Below are 20,321 nucleotides of genomic sequence, written 5' to 3'. Positions count from 1 at the left end.
TGCTGGGAGCTCAGCACCCACCACTGCGGTGGTGGAAATGGGCCAGGAACCATTTGGGTGACGTGCAGGCGCTGCGGCAAGGGGACGGTTGGGGCTGCCCCGCGCGCCGGCACCGCTGCGGGCAGAGAGGGATGGGAGCTCGCGCTCCCCAGGGAATAATAAGCGCAGGAGGAATTACAGCCAGGTGACATTTTAACGAGCTGGCGTCCTGCGTGGCATTAATATTCCAGGGGCTGCAATTCCCCGGCGGGCGTTTGAGAGATGAGAAAAAAAAAAAAAATCCCCGAGCCCAGTAAAATCAAATAAATAAATCTCTGCCTGAGCGCGGCGTCTCCCCCGCCCCCTGCGCGGGCGCGCGGTGTGATTTCCCCTGTGATCCCGTGCCGCCGAGCAAGCAATCGGCTCTGCTCCGAGCGCGGCGGCAGGATGATTTATCCCGGCTCCGGGCACCCCGGCCGGGGCGAGCGCGGGGGCTCGGGGATGATGCATGGGGCAGGAGCAGAGGTGGCGGCGGGGGGGAGGCGGGGGAGCGCGGCGCGCGCACAGGCCACCGCTCAATCCTAAATTAATTTTAATATTTGACAAATCAAATCTACTTAGGTGAGCCATGGGCCATGCGAGGGAGATTTATGAGGGTTTGGGGCTGTCAGCTGCTCGTGCAGCCCGTGTTCTCCACTGCCCGGCGTGGCTCCGGCATCGCAGCCTCGCTGCTCCCCCCTCCCCAGGCACAGTTGTCCGTGCGGCTGGTCGGAGTGACAGCAGCAAGAAAAATGCCCCTGCTTGTATGTCCTGGCTCGTTGGGCTGGCAGGAGTGGTGACACTTTGCCTGCCCTCGCTCTGCCGGGGGAGCCCCTCATCCCTCACACCATGGGTTTGGCAGTGCCGGGGTCCCCCCTCTCCATGTCCCCTTCATGGGGCGGTGGCAGTGGTGCTGCCCTGGTGGTGGCACCCGGTGGCCAGGTTGTCCCCACGGCCGAGGCAGTGAGGAGCAGCATCTTCACTGCGCACACAGCTCTCTGGGGGCTGCCGGAGCCGTTCCCGTGGTGCCAGGACAACGATAAATCCGCAGGCTGACAAGTCGTGCTGGGAGATGGAGGTGCTCCCTCTTCGGGGTGCGCAGAGCCATTCCCCTGCAGGGTCATTTCGGTAACGGCTCTGCCAGCCAGCACCGAGATTCATGGGCCCCGGGAGGTGACAGGAAACCTGATAGGTTTTAAGACAGCAACATGCCCTGAATCTGCAAGGTGGCTGAGCAGGCAGAGCAGGGAATCCAAAGCGTTTACAGCCTCAGGGGATGCGGCGGCCGCAGCGCTGGGCCACCAGGGATGGAGGAACCACCAGCATCCCTGACGTGCCTTTGGGATGCCCTCCTGCATGCTGTGCATCTCTGCGGGACCAGCGGGACAGGCTCTGGGATGCCACGAGCCCCCACACCGAGCCTGTCCCTGCATCAAGGCTCTGATTTGGGGGCAGCCCTGGGCTGCGGGGACACCCCTGGGGTGCCAGCGAGGGGTCTTCAAGCCATGTGCCTTCAAAGCCCATCAGCAGGCTGACATTCACACCTACACCCAGCTCTTCCCGCGGTGTAAAACAGGGGTCTCAAAGGTCTCAGGGGGTTTTAAGAGATGTCTACAAGTTGTCTGGGCCAGCGGGGACTGGCTGTGAGAGGTGATGGATGTGAGCAGAGGGCAGTTTGCAGCCCTCGCACCTTGTCCGCCCTGCCCCTGGTGCTTGGCCGGACCCCGCCGGGTGCTGGTGCCAGCCCTGCTGTCCCACGGGCACTCAGCCCATGGCAGCACCCTGTCCCCGAGAGCCCCCCTCAGCTCCTAGCGGCTCTCTGCAGCCCAGCTCCAGCTCCCCAGGTGCATTTCTCCTTCCCCACCCCCAGCAGAGCCACCCCGTGCCAGCAGTGACAAACGGTACGGGGGAGGTGGGGAGGCCGGGCGGTGGGTGCTGTGCTCCAGCTCCAGCTTTGGGCAGGAGCGTATGCCGTAGTAAAACAGCTCCATTTGGATGAGGAGATTTCCAGGGATCTGAGAACGCTGTGCTGATAATTAAACATCTGCTCTGCATTTGTCTGCCTTCCTGCCGCTGCCGTGCTCCAGCTCCAGCTGTGGGCACGCAGCCTCGCTCCCCCTGCCCGTCCCCAGGTGCCGTCCCCTGCTCACCACCCCCCGGCCCCCAAAATGCACAGCTTGGCCATGGGTGCTGGAGGAGGGCAGCGGGGCAGCTCCGGGCAGCCTTTGCTGGTGCACGTGGGGTCAGAAGCTGTGCAGTGATGGTGACAGAGTGCCCTGCACAGCCATGAGGCTGGATGGGGCCAGCACGCTGCCCAGCCTCAGCCCCAGGGCTTGTCCTCACCCTGCCCATCACGCCTGGAGGCAGGTGCCCACCGGGGCATCCCCCAGCCCCGCAGCCTTGGCAGGGCTGCAGAGCCAAGAGCCTGCCCTGTGGCTCCTGTAATCCCCGGGCAGCTTCTCCAGGGCTCTCCATGCATGGCTGGCCAGCGCTCGTCCGTGCACGGTCCCTTGGGCAGAGCCAGCAGCTGCCACGGCCAACCTGCAGCCAGGAGAGCATCAAAACAACCTCCAAATTGATCCCGGAGACTCCTCTGCAAGCCCCAGTCACGTCCTGCTAGGAGCGAGCGTCCGCTCTAGTTACTGTCTCCTAGGAGAGCACCGAGGACTTCAGCCTGTCACAGGAGGAGCGGACCCAAGCATGACATCTCCATGGAGCCCAGGGGATGGCAGGCAGGGACACGGTGCCACCGAGCAGATGGCACCCGGCCCGGATCGATGGGAGCCGTGCCGCTGCCTGGGGGAGCCATCCCGGCCCTGTGGGGCTCCAATAAACCACGGGGAGGTCACGAGCCGGGGATGGGGACCGGCCACCTGCCCTCCTGCAGCCCCCCTGCCCACAGCCCGGCGGGTGGGAGCCCCGAGGTGCCCCGTGTCAGCGGGACAGCCCCGTGCCTCGTCCCCCTCCTGCTCGCTGGCCTGGCGTCGGGGTGTTTGTCACACCTGTCACCGTGACAAGGGAGAGATTAGACCGTCCTCTCCCGCCCGGAGCCGCTGATTCATATTCATGAGACTTCAAAGCATCTCGCCCAGCTCTCCCTGCACCAAACCTAATCCTCCGCCGCAGCACCCTGCCAGCAGCCCCGGCTGCCAGCGGGGCCTGGCGGGTTGGGAGCGCTGCTGCTGGCAGCCACACAGCTCCCGGAGGGGCGAGCTGCGTCCCCGTGCTGTGCCACGGGGGTGGGAGGTGGGCTGGGTGTCCTCCTGTGCACCCACCCACCCACCCACCCACCCACCCACCCATCCGAAGGATCTGTGAAGCCACCAACATCCCTTTGGGGGGCTCACGGTCCCCCCATCCCCTTGCCACGACCAAAAGCAGCAGGTTTCAGGCAGGAGCTGTGCAGGGATGTGCAAAACGTGGGCAGCCCGCCTGCTCCTGCCAGGGACGGATCCTCAAAGCAGGGAGCATGCCAGAGGTGCGGGCAGCACCAGCGCGAAAACCCAGCCCTGTGCAGAGGATCCCCATGTGTCAGGGGCACCCATGGGTGCAGGGTGCCCCAGGGGGTGCCAGAGCAGGCACAGGACCCGTGGCTGTGCTGGCCGGGAGCACGGGTCCTGGCGGAGGGCGGGCGGCGGGGCCCCCACGGAGCCGTCTCCTCCAGATGGCGAAGGCCATTAGAGCCGCTCTCGCGCGCACGGAGCCATAAAGTTTATGGGCCTCATCATTTAGCTGTAATGGAAATAGTTAAATCTGTCTCTGTTTAAGCAAACTGTGCCCTCGCGGGAGCGCTTGGTGCCACGCAGCCCGGGGCCGTGCGCGGGAGGGAGGCTGCGGGCTGCAGCCAGGGGGTACCTCCGCTGCCAACACGGGAGGGTGCCCCTCGCCTTCATCCTGCCCCTCGCCTTCATCCTGCCCCTCATCATCCTCCTGCCCCTCTCCATCCTCCTGCCCCTCATCATCCTCCTGCCCCCTCCTTCATTCTGCCCCTCTCCTTCCTCCTGCCCCACGCCACGCACCCACAGCTGCGCAGGGACAAGGCATTCCCATCCCGGAGCCTGCCTGAGCGCACGGCACAGGGCAGAAGAGGATGCGATGCCTTGCAAGCCCCTTTTCACCCCCTTGCAGGCTCCCCAGCTGCAGGGCATGGGGTGGGGGCACTGACCCAGGCTGCCCCCAGCCCCCAGCCCAGCCCCGTGGGGTCAGCACCCTGCAGTGCCTCGCAGCATCCCCGAGCGCAGCCCTGGTGATGCCCACCTCACCTTCTCCAGCTCCTGGGGAGGGAATTTTCAGCATTTACAGAGGGTCAGCGAGTTCCTCCCCGTCATCACAGTGGGGTGCTGACCCCATGCAGCCCCCTCAGGCCCCACATCTCACCCAGGGTGGGGAGAGCCCCCCCGTCCCAGTGGCCTCCCCACCCACCATGCTCCGTCACGGTGTCGGTGGGAGCTGCCCCCTCCCCAGCAAGCAAAGCGTGATTAATTACAGAGTAAGTCATTAATATTCACAGCTAATTAAAGATCCTTATCATGAATAATGAAGCTCAGGCTCCAAATTATGGGACACGGATGGGGGGGGGGGGGGGAATGTGGGGAGAGGGGGTTGCAGAGGTGGAAAGCGGTGGGGCAGGGGCACAAGGGGTGCAGAGGTAACCTCATTTTGGGGTTTGGGGAGTGGTGGGGGGCAGGGGGTGTAGGGGGGCACCTGGATCTGGCTGTGCCCTGCCAGGGGATGCAGGGGCTGGGCAGTGGGTATGGGGCACATCGGGACCCCATCAGGGGCTGGGCTGGGGCTGCGTGGCCCCTGCAGAGCATCCGGAGGGGAGGGCAGCGGCACTTTGCCTGGGCTCCTGTTATACAAATGAAAGGTTTTTAGTGGGAAAGACTCTGGGAGAGTAATACATCTCCCATATTGATCGCAGGCCAGGGACCAAGGCACGGCTTAAACAGTAATTGATTTCTAGCCGCCGAGATGTGTTGGGGAGCATTGATTTAACAGCACTGCAGACACACTGCTACTAATCTGATTAAAGTATTTAGCAGAAATGTTATTCTTTAAAAAAAAAACACAGGGAGGTGATGGCGCTGCCTGGGGGCAGGGGGGCTTGCGCCGGGGTGGTGCAGCCGGGGCACAGGGTCCTGGTGCATCCCCGCACCCCGCCGGGGGTGGCTGTGCGCCCGTGCCCCCCGTGCTGGTGGCGGTGCCTGTGGCACACATCTGGAGCCAGCTGTGCTCCCAGCCACCGCCGTGGGAGCTGTCAAGGCCGCGTGCAGACGGAGCAGGCAGCACGTGTGCGAGCGCTCAGCCAGCTGCCACGGGGCCTGGACGTGCCCGGCAGGGCCACCCGCTGCCCTGGGGACAGCGCGGATCCCACGAGGAGCCGGGCACGAGGAGGGGACCCCCAGCACGGGGACCACGGCGCTGCTCCTGGCCACCCGGTGTCCCCGTGCACGGCCTCAGGTGGTCGGTGTGTTGTGGGAGCTCTCACACCATGCCCAGCCCGGCCCCTGGCACGGTGAGGGTGGGGATGGGCGCTGCCCAGGTGGGGACAGGGCTCTGCAACACCGCTCCCAGCCCCGATGAGAGGTGCTGGCTGAGCATGGAGGGGCCGCTCTCCCCCGTGCCATTCCCATCACACACATCAGCCCAGTTAATTAACACGCGATATCAAACAAATAAATTATTCCTGCTTCCTATTGATTCTAATTTACTGGCCCCTGGAGAGCCCGGGCTCGTTTATCCCACCTGTCACCCCTGCTTAGCAGCTGCGCTAACATCTGCCCGCTCCCCTCACCTCTCCCGCTCCTCCGCCTCGGGGCAGAGCCCTGCACGGCCCTGGGGCTGCCCCAAATCCCTGCCCCTCCTGGGGACCCATCCCGTGCTGTGTGGCCTCCCAGGCTGGGACGCAGCCCCGGGGCATCCCTGCCTCCCTGGTAGGACGGCAGCCGGATTTCCCCTCCGTGTCCTGGGGAGATCCATCACTGCCTCGCACCGGCCTCTGATGGCTGATGTCTGCCTCTTCTGTGCCAGCCTGATCAAAGCCAGGGCTCCTCCCAGCTCCCTCCCCGTATTGATGCCGGATCGATGCATTGATCCTGCCCAGCTGCTGACTGCACAGCTCTCTGCTCCCAGCCGGGCTTGTCTGGGGGATCCCGCAAGGCACAGGACCCCAGCACACCGAGCACTGCGGGGCTCGGCTCACGGCTGGTGCTGGGCTCCTGGGCACGATGGGTCCAGCTGCCAGCCCCCTGTGGCCAGAACCACCTCCTGCCCGGGTCTGGGCACTGCCCAGCCATGGCTCCTGGTCCTGCAGGGCTCCCCTGCTCGGCACTGCTCGCACAGTTTGCCCTTTGGCTGGCAGCACCCGGGCTTGCACACAGCAGGGCAGGGCGCAGGGTGCACGTAGCCTGTCCGTGGGATGCTCTGGGAAGCAGCTTGCAAGCAGGGGATGGATGTGCCCAGCCCAGCTCGGGATTGCTCCCAGACATGCCGTGACAGGAGGAGCTGGAGGCTGGCCAGGGACACAGGACAGGGTCACCAGCCCAGCGTGCGTGCCTGCTGCTCTGCGCTCCGGCGCTCTCCAGCACTGGCTCTCCTCTGGTTGGAAGCTTAAATCAGCCAGGCCAGCAGCCAGCGGCAGGCTGCTTGCTGGCCTCAGCTGAGCCTGCCCAAAGCATCTAAAGCTGGGGCAGGCACAGCCAGCACCTGGCTGGGGGACCCCACGGCCGCTCCCCGGCCCCATTTTGAGCTGCCAGCCTCCCCCTGAGGATGCTGCAGGGCGCTCACCATGGGGAGCGCATCGCAGGGTGCGCATCGCAGGGTGCCCATCACAGGGTGCTCATTGCAGGGTGCCCATCATGGGGTGCCCATCGCGGGGTGCCCATGGTGGGGTGCCGATGATGGGGTGCCCATGGTGGGGTGCCCGTGGTGGGGTGCCCATGGCAGGGTGCCGTCCTGGCACGGTCCCGCTGGCAGCAGAAGCGGGTGCGCGTGGGAGGAGCGGCTGGCAGCGCGGCAGCCAGGAGATAAGCTCCCCTCTCATCCTCATTGTGTGTGACGGGAGGGAGATTTATGGCTCCAAGCTGCGATTTGTGCGCGGCTCAAGCACACGGTATTGATCACTCCTGGTTGCTCCCGCTGCTCCCTCGCCTCGCAGCCCCTCCTGCCTCAGCCCTGCCTGTTAACTCTTCCTGACCTGGGGGCTGGGGACGGGCTCCCCTCTGCTCTGCTGCAGCCAGGGCACCCGGACACAGCCTGATTCTCCCTCCCCAAGCTCCCTCACAGCTCTCTGCTGAGAAAGCCCCATGGAAAAGGGGTGCCAGGGCCCTTCTCCCAGGAGAAGAACAGGGTTCCGGGCGGTGAAGGCAGGGGCAATTTGGTGGCGCTGGCCAAGGGGACGTCCCTTGGCAAGGGGCGAGGCTGGAGGAGCAGGGCTGGTGCCAAAGGGTTGGGGAGCCAAAGGGCTGAGGATGGTGGGCAGCGATAAGGGCACAGCACGCAGGGGATGGTCATGGTGCCAGGGAGCGGTGCTGAGCACACAGGGGTGGCAGGTGGTGACAAAGGGACAGCACCCGGGGACGGGGCGCGATGGCCAGCAGTGGCCAAGGGTGCACGGACAGCAGGGAGCACGGAGCAGCCCCTGGGGGGCAGGCGCTGAGGGGATGGGGCTGGGGGCAGCCGGGGGGGCTGGGAGGGGTGGGGATGGGGACTGCGGGTGCCTCTGCAGCAGCAGCAGCAGGAAACGATGTGTGAAATGAAGAGTTCCTGCCCAGTGCCCAGAGGGAGCGAGCAGCATACTGAGCAGGGGCTGGGGAGGGGGGAGCCGCAGCGGGGTGCACCGTGAGGGGGTCCCCAGCACGGCACGGGGACCCTGCCTGGAGGGGGGGTGCTCCACGAGACGAGGCCGTGCCCCTGCTGGAAGGGAGGCAGGACGGGGGCTCCTGGCAGTGGGCGGCTGCTGTGGGGGCCCCCAGGATGGAGGTCTGGGGGGGCAGAGCCCTGCTAAATAAAGCCCTCGCCCCCCCCTCCTCTGCGTGATGCCCCAGCGCCGACCGCCCGCACCCCCTCCCCGCTTGCTGGTTTCCTGCTGCTCCGCGGAGATAATTAAATCCGCTATTTCGGCAGGTTCCGCATCCCCTGCCAGGCGGATCCGCAATCAGCGCCGAGTGCCCGGGGCTCCCCCCCACCTGCGTCCCCCCCCAACCTCCTCACTCCCCCCCCAACCAGCCCCCGCTCCGGGCACCTTGTCCATTCTCCCTCCTGCCTCAGCCCCCGGCCCTCTCCTTGCCTGGCAGCACCCTTGGGGACACCCATGGGTGCCCACAGGGGGACAACAGGCTCCTCTCCAGCTCCATCCACATCCCCCCCAGCTCTGGGTGCCCTGGGGGCCACAGCCCCCGCTGGCTCCTCTGCAGGGCTTGGCACCGGGGCCGGAGGGATCAGCCCCTGCTCCCCATCCATCCCCCTGTCCGAATTTATCATCTCCCCGCAGCACAGGGGGAAGCTTTAAGAGGCTGCCACAGGGCGCACGGAGCCAGGCGGTGCCTGGGTGGCAGAGATAGCGGTGCCAGCCCCCCCAGCACCCTGCCTTGTGCCAACCCCAGTGCTGCCCCGAGCCTGCTGGCACCTCCGTCTGGGAAGGAAAGGGGTCGGTGTTCACAGAGCATCAGCCCAGCAGAGGTGGGAGGTGAGCAGGGTGCCTGGGGACCCCTCACCCAGCCCCATGCCGTGCCCTCGCCCTGCTGCTTTCCCCCCAGCCTCCTGCACAGGATCCGGCCCAGGATTGATTCCTGAGGAGGCCCGTTGTTAAGCTGGCAGCCCTGGCTGTAAATTCAGATCAATAATTTAAGGGGGCAAAACTATTCATAGAGCATTCAAATACCCACTGCTGTCTGAGGCAGGGAGGTTGGAGTGACCCTCACCGACCCGATGCCCCAAAGCCCTCCTGCAGCCCTCGCCATCCTCCGCACCCTGCTTCTGCTGCCTGGATCTCAGCTCTGTGCAGGACCGGGCTCCCCCCGTGCCGTGCCGTGGGGCTCGCAGGAGCCATCGCGCTGCCACAGGGAGAGCTGCTGCAGCCTGGCTCATTTCGGAAGGATTAGTGCCCATCCCATGCTGCCCAGCCCCGGGAGGGCCCCCCCAGGACGCAGGGAAGGGTAATTTTGGGGAGATTAACCCTGTGCCACAGCAGGATGGGAAACAGAGGGAACACTGCTCAGCCAGATGGAAGGAACAACAGCCCCAGGAGGGGAAGGGATAAAAATAGGCTGACATTTACCTGCCAGCCCCGAGCGGGGCGGGCACGGTGGCCGGGCCATACCTGCAGAGGGCTGCAGGGGTCCTGCCTGGGCTGTGGGGGACACCATGTGCCCTGCCCAGGGCGCAGGGTTGGCTGCCCCAGCTCCCTGTCTGCCCCTGGGCAGAGCTGAGCATCCTCCTGCCATGGCACGGGCACCTCCTGCATCCATCCCACCACCCATCGCTGCCGGCCTCGCTGCTGGCCCTCGCCACCCAAAAACCAGACGGCGGTTGGGAAGGGTTAACGGCTCTGAAAGTGGAGCCTCCCCATCCTCCCCCTCCGCTGTGTTTTACAGGCCGGAGCTATTAACAGGAAATGTTCCTATCAGCACCATTGATCCCCTTGTTTACAGCCCCGTAATCCTCACTCTGTTGACTCAGGAGCCGGGAGGAGAAGGGGAGGAGGTGGCTGGCTCCGGGCATCGCCTCTGCCCTGCCTGCCCCCCAGGACATGTGCCCAAGCCCTGCAGCTCCCGTCTGGGCACCGGTGACCCTGGTGGGGAGGCAGAGCGGGGTGAACGATGGTGGCACCATGGTGTGAGCCCGGCCGTGTCCCCGCGGTGGCCTCCTGGCCCCCTCCAGCTGCGTGACACCTGGCCGTGGGCCCCGCGCGGCAGCAGCGCTTTGTTCTCATTAGCGCGGTGAGCGGAGCCGTCACGGTTAATTAGGGACCCCCCCGCCACGCAGCGCTGCAGCTGCCAGCCCGGGGAGCGCAGCACGGCGGTAGCAGGCACCCCAGTGGAGGAAGCACAGGATGGAGAGGTCCCGTCCCATCCCGTCCCTGCTGGGGTCTGACCCCGGGGGAGCCATCCCGGGGCTGTGCTCCCCGACCCAGCCTCTCCCCGCAGCTCCCAGCCCTGCCCGAGCATCCCCAGCCCGGCTCTGCACAGCCCCACCAAGCCACACACCAGGGCTGTGCCTGCAAAACCCACCCCTTGCCTTCCATCTCCATCCCCAAATCCAGCCCACCACCACCCGGGGTGCCCCGTGCCCACCCCTCCCTGTCCCCCCAAGCCCCCCGCCACCACTCACGGTCTGGAAGTCGCTGCTGGTGCACTCCTTGCCCCCGAAGGTGCAGCACACCAGCATCTCGCCCAGCTCCAGCTGGTGGCCCACGCGCCCGTAAAACTCCTCCAGGTGGAAGGGGCGGCTCTGCTCCTCCTCGCTCAGGTCCAGCTTCCCCTGCAGGGCCGCCAGCGTGCTCCTCTCCGTGCCCTCGGGGGCCAGGGGCCGGCCGGCCCCGTCCAGGAGCCCCAGCAGCTCCCCGGCCCAGTACAGGTCGTGGCCGGAGAGGCGCGAGAAGCGGGCAGGGTTGAGGTTGCAGAAGGTGACGGCGGGGAAGGTCTTGTTGCACGCCGTCTCCTCCTCCAGCTGGGTGCTGTGGGGGTACTGGAAGTACAAGCCCACGCACTTGGCGTAGACGTGCAGGAGGAGGCCGAGCGAGCCCAGGAAGGCCAGCAGCCAGAGCAGGTTGCGGGCGGTGTAGCGCCGGTGCCGCAGGACGTGCTGGATGCCGTGCAGCGTGCAGCGCCGGGCGAACTCCTCCAGGCTGCACGGACGCTGCCGCGGGGCCGCGGGCTCGGCCGCCGGCTCGGCGAGGTGGGCACGGCACACGGGGCGCCCCGCGGGCACCCAAGGGTGCGGGGAGAGCCCGCGGGGTTCCTCCGGCCACATGCTGCGTGTGAGCGCGGGGTGGTGGTGGGGGAGGTCTGAGCGCCGTGCGGGCGGCGTGGTGCTGCGCCCTGCCCGAGTGGGGAGAGCAGGAAGCTGGCTAAGTGCTGAGACCACAGCCGTATTTAGCCAGCCGGAGCCAGAGAATGAAGCATCCCTGGAAAGCTCGGGGCACTCTCAGCCCGCATCCCCCAGGGGCCTGGGCAATTAGCTGCAGGCCTGCTTGCTGCCTCCATCTCCGGGCACTTAGTGTGGGATCCCCGGGGGGAGAAGTGGGCAAATGCCACGAGTGTCCCTGCCAGGACGTGGAGAAGGTGCCCAGGCAGGGCTGCACTGGGGTTGGGAGAGGTGTGTGGGTGTGCATGGGGGTAACACCCCCGTGGGGAGGTGGCCGTGGGCACACGGGGTCCCCAGGAGCCCCAGCTCTGCGGGAGCACAGTGCCATGACACTGGGCTGACACCGAGGAGCTGCAGTGCCTGGTGTCACCCGTGTCACATCTGCGCCTTTGGGCTCACCCACAACCTCCCCAAAACCTGCAGTGGGGTCACGCTACCGTGAGCCCAGGGCTGCGAGGGTGGCACCACCGCCGTGTCGCTGGGTGCAGGAAGGGCAGACAGGGAAAGGAGAGAGTGAGGATGCCCTGGGCTCTCTCCCGTGGGTGCTCAGCCCTGGCCGGGCACCGAGCCGTGTCCCGGAGCAGAGCACAGAGCTCTGCGAGCGCCGGGGTTCATGGACCTGCACTGCTGGTCCTGCCCAGCTGTGTTCCCGTGGCCTGTGCTCCCCAGCACAGCTCTAAATCCATTAGCTTTGCATAATTAGATTTTTCTCAATTACCAGATTATGATAATTAACAGCTCATTTGTAGGAGGCAGTGCCTAATCCCAGCATCACGCCTGGCTCGGCGCCAGCCTGGCTCGCGAGGCTGTGGGCGCTGGGGGCAGGCAGCCTGGGGGATGCTCCAGCACCCTGCGTGCCCGGGACCCCCCGAAAACTCCCCAGCAGCACGGACCGGCCTGCCCACACCGCCCCTGCGCTGCCCGGCCAGCACAGCTTGGACGGAGGGGTCAGAGCTGCGGGGATGGACCCAAAATTGGGGCTGTGACAGCCCTTGCAGGGCCAGCGTCCATCAGCAAGGGCATCGGCGGGGACTCAGAAGTGGCTCAGCACCCACGTGGCCCCAGAGATGCAGAAAGCATCCTGCAGCATCTCCTGCTGCCAGCCACCGAGGGAAACCACAGGAGAGGTTCGCTTCATGGGCTGGGCCGGAGTGGCCGCAGTCATTAAGGGGGTTGCTAATGAACTTTCCCAGTCAATAACGCTGCCGAGGAAGGACAGGAGAGCAGGGGAGGGGGAGGCGGCAGGCAGTAAGGTACCAATCTTCATCACGGGGAGGCAGGGCAGTCCAGGCAATTACTGCCCATCAACAGAGCTTCATCCCTAGTGAAATAATAGAACAAATATTAAGAGAAAAATGCTTCTGAGGACCTGGAGGGCAGGGGAATGGGGAGCAATAAAGATGTGCGCGGAGATCACAAAGAATAAATCTGCCCAGTCCAACTTGATTGCCTTTTTTGGGTAAAATTGCTAAATGAATCGATGGAGAGGAGACAAGAGGTGTGATATATCTGGCTTTTATTAAAGCGTTTGATGTAGTATCTGGTGGAATTAGTTCCCGTTGGCGGGGACAGGCAGCCCTCGCAGGGGGACGGGGCCGCCCTGGCGCACACGGGGAGCGCGGTGGCATTGCGCCGCTGCTGTCACCTGGGGACCCGGCCCCATGGCCCCCAGCAGGGGGCTGGTGGCCAGAGCCACTGCAGCCCCCTGGGGGCCACCACCACCTCCACGTGCCCAGTGCCACCCTGTGGCTCCGGGGCTGTGTCCTTGGAGCATCAGCAGCTTCCCCCAGTGCCCCTCATTTTGGGGCTGCAGATGAAGCTGTGCAGCGAGGCACATCCGCAGCAGTGCCAGGAGCAGCATCTCCCCATCCTGCTGTCTCCTCTCCCCCCGCAGCCTGGCTTCTCCCCGCACCAGCCTCCCTCCACCTCCTGCTGCCCGTGCTAATCCCCTAATCTGCACGCAGCAACGATTTCCTGCGTGGCACGGTGGCTGCTCCTCGCAGGCCCAGACAGCTGCAATCTGCATTCCTCCTCTTCCAAATCCCGGCTCCCTTATCAGCAGCAGGTATCAGGTGAGCCAGGCACCACCTACCTCCGATAAACCCATGTTTCGTTTCGTCCTATTTCCATTTTATCTCCGAGCCTGCAATTATCGCTCATCTCACCGCACGCCGGGCTGCCTCGCGCGTGCGGCAGCGGAGCGGGCGCCTGCCTGGCGGGCAGCCCCGGAGCACAGCACCTTGCCAGAGGCACCGGGGCGGCCGGGGGCAGCGGGGGATGCCCCGGGGTGAAGCCTGCCCTGCGCTCGCTGCCATCCCATCCCCAGCTGCCTCCCCTCCAACCTCGCGCAGCGGCGGCGATGGGTTCCCTCCCTGCGAGCCAGATGTGTTGCGCGGAGCATAAACACCCGCGACAGTTGTTGTGCTTCTCGGCGTGAAGGCATCAGATGTCTGCGTTAAAACAAAGCTCTCCACTTAATTACTCAGGCTGATAATTCAGCGCGTGGAGGCGGCTCTGGCTGAGAGCAGAGGGCTGGATCACAGCTGGGACTGGAGAGCCTTGGAGTGCACATTAATCCCGGCTCTCACAGCCCTGATTAACGGTGCTGGAAACCTGCCCACCCCGCTCGCTCCTGGAGGAAGGGTCCAGCCATAGCACCCCCCGGAGGGGCCTCTGTGCCCCCTCGGGCTGGCATCTGCTGGGCCAAAGCATCTCAGCACCTTCAAGGTGAGGTGGCCCAGGGCCTGGGGGACCTTGGCTGCCTGGGCGCACCCATCCGTGGCACCGGGAGGCGCGGATTGGGGTCAGCCTGGGCAGGGAGCTGGAGCAGGCAGAGCACCCATGGGTGCAGGCCCTGCGGTCTGAGCTTCCAGCTCTTGGTGCCTGCATTTCTGGCTCCCCAGCACCATCCCCGCGGGGCCCCAAGGGTTAAGCTGTCATGTATTCAGGGCCACGCGCTGGCCAGGAATTACACTTTTATCGGCACGCGGTGCTGCCGCCGCTTGAATTGGGACTGGGAACTCTATTTCCGAGCTCACCCAAATTATTCTCGAAGAGATAAAGCGCGGTGCAGAGCAGCGCCGGCGCTTCATTAACATTCCCCAGCCCATTCAGCTTTAAACGAAGATTGCCTGCCTCGGAAAATGATAAAATTGAACATGTGAAGCAGGGCATTATGTTCCATCAGCCGATATTATTTCCCACGCAGGGGCCGAGCGGAGACACAAACAGCTATTTATGCAGCGCCTGGCCGAGCCGGGAAGCAGGCAGGCGGGTGCAGGGGGTGGGGGGTGCCCCCTGCCCGTCCGTGGGCATGTGAAGGGCTCCCCACAGTGTCCCTTGTCCCCAGAGCTGGGTGTCCCCAGGGCCACGACCCTGCCCTGTGCGTTGAGGTGGGGAAGGGGCTGGTTGGTGTGTGGGGTCCCAGCAACCCAGCGTGCGAGGCTGGGGGCTTCCCAGCTCCCTGCCCCGTGTGGTGGCCACAGCAAAGCCCCCCAGGGGAACAAACACCCCCGTGTCCCCTGCTAGGGATGAGTGTGAAGGGTGCTGGGGTGCCTGGATGGATGCTGGGGTGCACGGGATGGGTACCATGCGGGGCCGGGCATGGGGAGGTAGGTGTCGGGGAGCCAGGCAGCAGAGGGCTGAGCAGGAAGGCTCCTGGGGCTGGGATTGGATTTTGCTTGGCCGTGCCAAGCCTATCGATCCAGCGGTAATTAAAGTCGCTCCAAAACCTGACTCATATTCAACCTTGGGAGGAAGGAGCTTCTCGGAGAAACGGCCTCCGCTCCCCGTGCGCCTCCCCAGCACAGGGTGGCCATCCTGGGGCTGCCCTGGGACAGCTCTGTCCCCACGCTGCCTGCTCCCAGGGCAGCAGCACCCCGTCGAGCAATGCCCTGGCTGGTGTCCCCAGCACCGTGCAGCCCCAGAGTGACCCTGACAAGCGTCAGCCCTTGGAGAGGGGGGGTCTGTTTTAAGCCCTGGATTTTCCAGCCTAGGATTAGCCCAAGCTAGTGGTTTTGGGGACATCCCTGGGACGGGGGGGTGCTCCCTGCCCTCTCCCCACTGTCTTTTTCAGTTCCTGGGTCCCGGGGTGCTGGGGCTGCACATAAGGGAATCTGAGTGTGTGTGAGTGTGTGTGTGCATGTTTGTGTGTGTGTGCAGGGCTCCCTGCACGCCCAGCCCTGCCGCCAGCCCCGCTGCTATTCCCGGTATTTCAGCAGGTTGGGACAGGCGCTGAGGAGGGGCGGCTGCCATTCAGCGGGGCCCCACCAACCCACCCGGAGCCCCGCGGGGGCTCAGGGCCGGGGGGGACCCGGGGGCTGTGCCAGGGAGGGTGTGGGGACCCTCTTGGCTGGGGTCCTGGGGGGCACAGCTTCCCTTCAGGGCCTGGAAGGGCAGCAGCCTGGCTTTGCAGCAGGGAGGTGGCTCCATCTGCAGGACATGGCCCTGGCCAGGAGCCCCGCAGGCTGGGGGCTCCGGGTGCCCCTCGCCAGCACAGCGGGAGGTGACGGCAGGCCCAGCCGTGCCCAGAGGTCCGGTGGGCTTCTCTGCTCATGGGGGGGGCTCAGACACCCCCCAACCAAGACGTGGAGAGGTGGCACGGTGGCAGGAGGATGTACTGGGTGCTGGGTGCCGGGGTGACCCCGATGTCCCCAGCAGCCACTTAGCATGTGTGGGGACAGCGGGCTGGGGACGCGCCATGTGCCAGCACGCAGCGGCACCGCGAGGCAGCCAAGGACACCCGCTCCTGCGCCCCCACCAAGGGCATCGCCTGCGCTCTCCCCGCAGCACCCACACCGCCAGCAGCACCCACCCTGGCAAACGTGGGGCCGCCCCCCCGGGACACCCCACACCTCTTTTCTCCAACCTCCATCTCGCCCGGCACCCCCAGCCCGCACCCAGCGCGCACCCCCCTGCTCCCCGCTCCCGGGGGGCCCGGGGCACCCCCAGCCCCGCTGCTCCGGGAGCCGTCGGAGCCGGGGGAGGCGGAGCCGGGCCGGGCTCCACCCCGACCCCCGGCCCACATAGGCCGGCCGGGAGGGGCCCCCGGCCCCCTACAGCCCGCGCCAGCCCGGGGGCGCACGGCGGAGCGCGGCGGCCGCTGCTCGGAGCCTGCGACCCGCGGGGCTGGGGACCCCCCCGGTGCGCCCCGTCCCGTGCCGCGGTGCGGGGATGCTGCGGCAGCGCTGCGGGCGGCTGCTGGCCCAGCTGGAGCGGGCGCTGCAGCTGCTGGAGCTGGGTGGCAGCCTGGAGGAAGGTGGGAGCGCGCGGCCCCCGGGTGTGGGCTCCCCATGGCACGCGGGGTGTGGGTGTGGGGTCGCTCAGCGTGCCGCGCGGTGTTGCCCCCAGACTACATCCGCATCGTGCGCTGCTTCGAGGCGACGCGCCAGAAATGCCGCCGGCTGGAGCAGGACGGGCGGCGAGCCCGCGAGCAGCTGGCCCGCGCCGAGGCCGAGCGGGCGGCGCTGGAGGTGAAGCTGAAGCACGCCCGCAACCAGGTGGAGGTGGAGATGAAGAAGCGGCACCGAGCCGAGGCTGAGCTGGAGAAGCAGGTCGGTGGGGCTGGCAGCTGGTGAACTGGGGTACCGGGGGGTGCCGGCCTCACCGCTGCCCCATTTCGGCTCGCAGGAGCGCAAACTCCAGCTGGTCTTCGAGTCGCTGATGCAGGAGCCATGGGGAAACGGGGAGCAGTGCTCCGTCCTCAGAGCCCTGGCTGGCCGGCGCCTCGGGGCGGCCCTGGCACCGGGCAGGAGGTGAGCGAAGCTGGTGGCCCTGCGTCCCCTGACCCTCTCCTCTGAGAGCATGCTCAGGCTCTGTGGAGGTGCCCCAGGTGCTGGCTGGGGTCTGGGGGTACCCCGGCTGTGCTGAGCCCCAGCTCTTCCTGCAGGTCATCTGCGGTGGACGACTCGTGCCAGTCTCTCCTGTCCCACTCGGACATCAGCTACGACCGCACTGAGGACGACGTGGTAAGGAGCAACCCCACTCCCTGTCCTGCTTGTGGCAGAGCACAAATACGGGGGTGCTGCTTGCCCCACATGGCCCAGCCAGCCCCCAGCACCCCCTCTGCCTTCCAGGACGTCGAGGTGACGGTGGCACGGGCCCTGAAGCGCAAAGCCCAGGAGAGGCAGGTAGGAGGGGAGCGCGGGGCTGGCAGGGGGGGTAATTTATTGGCGCTGGGCTGGGAGCGTCATCTCGCAGCAAACCTCCTGGATCAATAGAAACTCCATTACCCTGCGCCGCGGCCCAGCTGGGCTCCTCAATAATTCATCCCCACGTGCGGGCATCCTGCGCGCAGCTCCGCTTGCACCTCTGCATTGCAGGCCTGGCCTGCACGGCCCCCACGGTACCTGCTGTGGGGCAGGTGCTGCAAGGGCACGGGATGCGCCCTGTGGTGCTGAGAGCACTCGTTTGGGGCTCTTGGTGTGTGGATGTTGGGGGCCTCAAGGGTCAGAGTCAGGCTCCCTGCCCACCCTTCACCCTCTCCCTCTCTCTGTCCCCAGCGTGTGTCCCTGGCCCCGCAGATCGGCCCCGTGGTGGTGGCAAAGCGGCACCGCTCCTCTGTGGCACCCCCGAGCAGTGTGAGTAGGGACCCCAGCACCCTGGGCAGGGCTGGGGGGCGGTGGGGGTGCAGGGCCCGGTGCCAGAAGGACAGGAGGACGCATCCTTTGGTCCTGCAGGGCTGCGAGGGCTTGGGGTGCACCTCGGTCCCCGCAGCCCCTGTCCCCCTGTCCTGGGTGACAGCACCCCTGGCTGTGCGGGACCACAGAGCTCATGGGGAGCGCTGTGGGGCTGCAGCCAGGCATGTCCTCACTGCCCCCCTAAATCAGCAGGTGACCGTGCCCCCTGCACCCCCTCCTGCTGAGGTCCCGGAGCCTGCTGGCAGCCTCCCGCCTGCTGTGCTGGTGCCACCCCGCCGCTCTCGCCAGGGACACCGCGTCTCCACGCGTGCAGGTCGTGGATGGGGGGCATGGGCGGGGGGGTGAGATGCTTATGGGGGTGTGGGACCAGCCTGGGGGTGCTGCCATCACGGGGGAGGGAAGATATCTGCTGGGGAATGCTTGCTCCCACTGTGGTGGGACTGTGGCCCCCTGCCTATGGGGTCCCCTCCACTGCCTCCTCTCTCTGCAGAGCCGGCCACAGCGTGGGGTACCAGTGAGGATTCGGGAGGCCGTGCCCCAGGGCAGGACAGCCACACCGAGGGTGGCTCTGTGGGGCAGCCAGCACCAGCCCCCTTCACCTCCCCTCCACCCAGCCTCCTGCAGCCCCAGCACCAGTTCACCTCCAAAACGGTGCGTGCCTCCTCCCCACCTCTGACCCCGGGGCACGCAGGAGGGATGCAGGGGGGTGCTGACCAAATTCCCCCCCACCAGGTCATCCGCCCCGAGCCCTGCGGTGCCTGCGGCTCCCGCCTCCGTTTTGGGAAGGCTGCCCTGAAGTGCCGGCGCTGCCAGCTGCTGCTGCACGCCAAGTGCCGCCTGTGCTGCCCCGGGCCCTGCGGACCCCGGGCTCGCCAGCACGCCTGGCCCCGCGAGGTGAGGGCGGCACGGGGTCCCCGTGGGCTGGGGCATGATGTAGGGCTGGGGAACTGGGGCTGTGTGGGTTCAGCACTGCCCTCCCCTCTCCTTGTCATCCCCAGGGTGTCCTGGCTGACTTTGCGCCCCTGACACCCCCGCTGGTGCCGGCGCTGGTGGTGCACTGTGTGACCGAGGTGGAGACGCGCGGCTTGGCCGAGGTAGGGGACGGGGTGGTGACAACAGGGGGGCACGGTGAGGCCGTGCTCCCCACGGGGCTGAGCCCCTCTGCGCCCCCAGGCAGGGCTGTACCGGGTGCCGGGCGCCGAGCCGCTGGTGCGGGAGTGGAAGCAGCGGCTGCTGCGTGCCGGCGGCGCACTGCCCAGCCTGGGTGACGTGTCCGACATCCACGTGGTGTGCGGGGTGCTCAAGGACTTCCTGCGGGGCCTCAAGGAGCCGCTGGTCACCTTCAGCCTGCACCCGGCCTTCCTGCGGGCTGCCGGTGAGCGGGGGGACGAGCAGGGGCTCGGGGTGGGGTTTGGGGCCGATCCTCGGCTAAAACCCCGCTGCCACCGCAGACATCCCCGACGAGACCGCCTGCAGCACGGCGCTGCGGCACGTGGTCGGCAAGCTGCCCCCGGCCAACAGGGACACGCTGGCCTTCCTCATGCTACACCTGCTCAGGTGAGGGGCTCCGGGGGCTCTGCGCCCACCCCCCTGTGCCCTGGGGCGATGGGATCCCCTGGGGATGGGCTTGCTGGGCTGGGCGGCACGCTCCCCCCGTCCCCTCTTGCAGGGTGTCGCGCAGCTCCGACTGCAAGATGGACATCCTCAACCTGTCCCGTGTCTTCGGCCCCACGCTGGTGGGGCACAGCTCGGCCACCCCCACGCCGCTGGCCATCATGGAGGACACGCCGCGGCAGAGCAAGGTGAGGGGGGCCCCGGGTGCCGGCGGTGCCCCCGGTGCCACCAGCAGCCCCGGGCTCTATCCCTCTGTGCCCAGGTGGTGGCTCGGCTCCTCGCCCTGCCGCCCGACTTCTGGAGAGGCTTCGTGGGGACGGAGCAGGAGAACCTGGTGCCAACGCCTGCCAGCGCCCCGGACCCAGGGGGTGAACGTGGTGAGCCCCCAGGACCCCCACCCTTTTGCTCACAGCAGGGTTGGGGTGTGACACCCTAACCCCAAATCTGCATTCTGTCCCACAGAGCCCCTCTGCCACCCCATCACCTCCCCGGAGCCCCACGGGGGGCAGCTGAGCCCCCCCGGGACCTGCTGCCTCCCCGGCGCCCTGCGGAGCTGCGTGGGCACGGCTCCACGGCCCCCGTGAGTGCTGCTGGAGAGGGCTGGGGGGAACCAAGGGGGCAGGACTGGTGCTCCTGACTCATCTCCTCTCCCCCAGGAAGGTGGGGCGGTTCTTCCCCTCCCCGGTGTAGCTGTGCTCCCCAGGGATGGAGCTGGCAGCGAGGAGGAGGAGGAGGAGGAGGGAAGCCTGTGGCACGGAGCAGCGTGGGACTGCGGCGCTGAGCTCAGGGCTCAGGGGCTGGTTCGTGTTAAGTGTTGGTATGAAATGCTTCAATTAAACGTTTTGCAGCAAAACCAGCCGGGCTGGGACTGGTGTGCATCCCTCCCTGGCAGGGTTGCGCCGGGGTTTTTGGGGAGGTGAGCGGCCCTCCCTGCCTGCCCGGCACCACCACGCGCCTGGGTGGGCA

The 20,321-nt window shown here is 66.6% G+C and overlaps 1 protein-coding gene across 2 annotated transcripts; it reads left to right on the top strand.

Moving 5' to 3' along the window:
* The first annotated feature begins 16,134 nt into the window (after positions 1 to 16,134).
* On the top strand, positions 16,135 to 20,278 carry LOC119717440 (rac GTPase-activating protein 1-like). Of its 2 annotated transcripts, none has more exons than XM_072040839.1 (16): positions 16,135 to 16,360; positions 16,453 to 16,655; positions 16,732 to 16,856; positions 16,991 to 17,069; positions 17,178 to 17,231; positions 17,604 to 17,681; positions 17,934 to 18,054; positions 18,232 to 18,392; positions 18,474 to 18,635; positions 18,740 to 18,835; positions 18,915 to 19,116; positions 19,193 to 19,298; positions 19,411 to 19,543; positions 19,618 to 19,732; positions 19,818 to 19,935; positions 20,012 to 20,278. In XM_072040839.1, exons 1-16 carry the CDS (start codon positions 16,276 to 16,278, stop codon positions 20,043 to 20,045), a joined length of 1,872 nt encoding a protein of 623 aa, XP_071896940.1. In that variant the 5' UTR covers positions 16,135 to 16,275; the 3' UTR covers positions 20,046 to 20,278. The 2 variants fall into 2 exon arrangements, with proteins under 2 accessions (XP_071896940.1, XP_071896938.1); XM_072040837.1 differs by having other exon boundaries at positions 17,931 to 18,054; positions 20,012 to 20,275.
* The last annotated feature ends 43 nt before the right edge of the window (positions 20,279 to 20,321 follow it).

Source organism: Anas platyrhynchos, chromosome 7, assembly GCF_047663525.1.
Source record: "Anas platyrhynchos isolate ZD024472 breed Pekin duck chromosome 7, IASCAAS_PekinDuck_T2T, whole genome shotgun sequence".
Lineage (NCBI taxonomy): Eukaryota > Metazoa > Chordata > Aves > Anseriformes > Anatidae > Anas > Anas platyrhynchos.
This window is presented reverse-complemented; position numbering and strand designations above follow the sequence as displayed.

Bases quoted from the DNA above. Each gene is read 5' to 3' on its own strand.
- LOC119717440 (XM_072040837.1), top strand. From the start codon at position 16,276: ATGCTGCGGCAGCGCTGCGGGCGGCTGCTGGCCCAGCTGGAGCGGGCG. The intron at 17,070-17,177 runs GTAAGGAGCAAC...TCTGCCTTCCAG, and splicing joins ACCGCACTGAGGACGACGTG to GACGTCGAGGTGACGGTGGC. The intron at 18,393-18,473 runs GTGCGTGCCTCC...CCCCCCCACCAG, and splicing joins ACCAGTTCACCTCCAAAACG to GTCATCCGCCCCGAGCCCTG.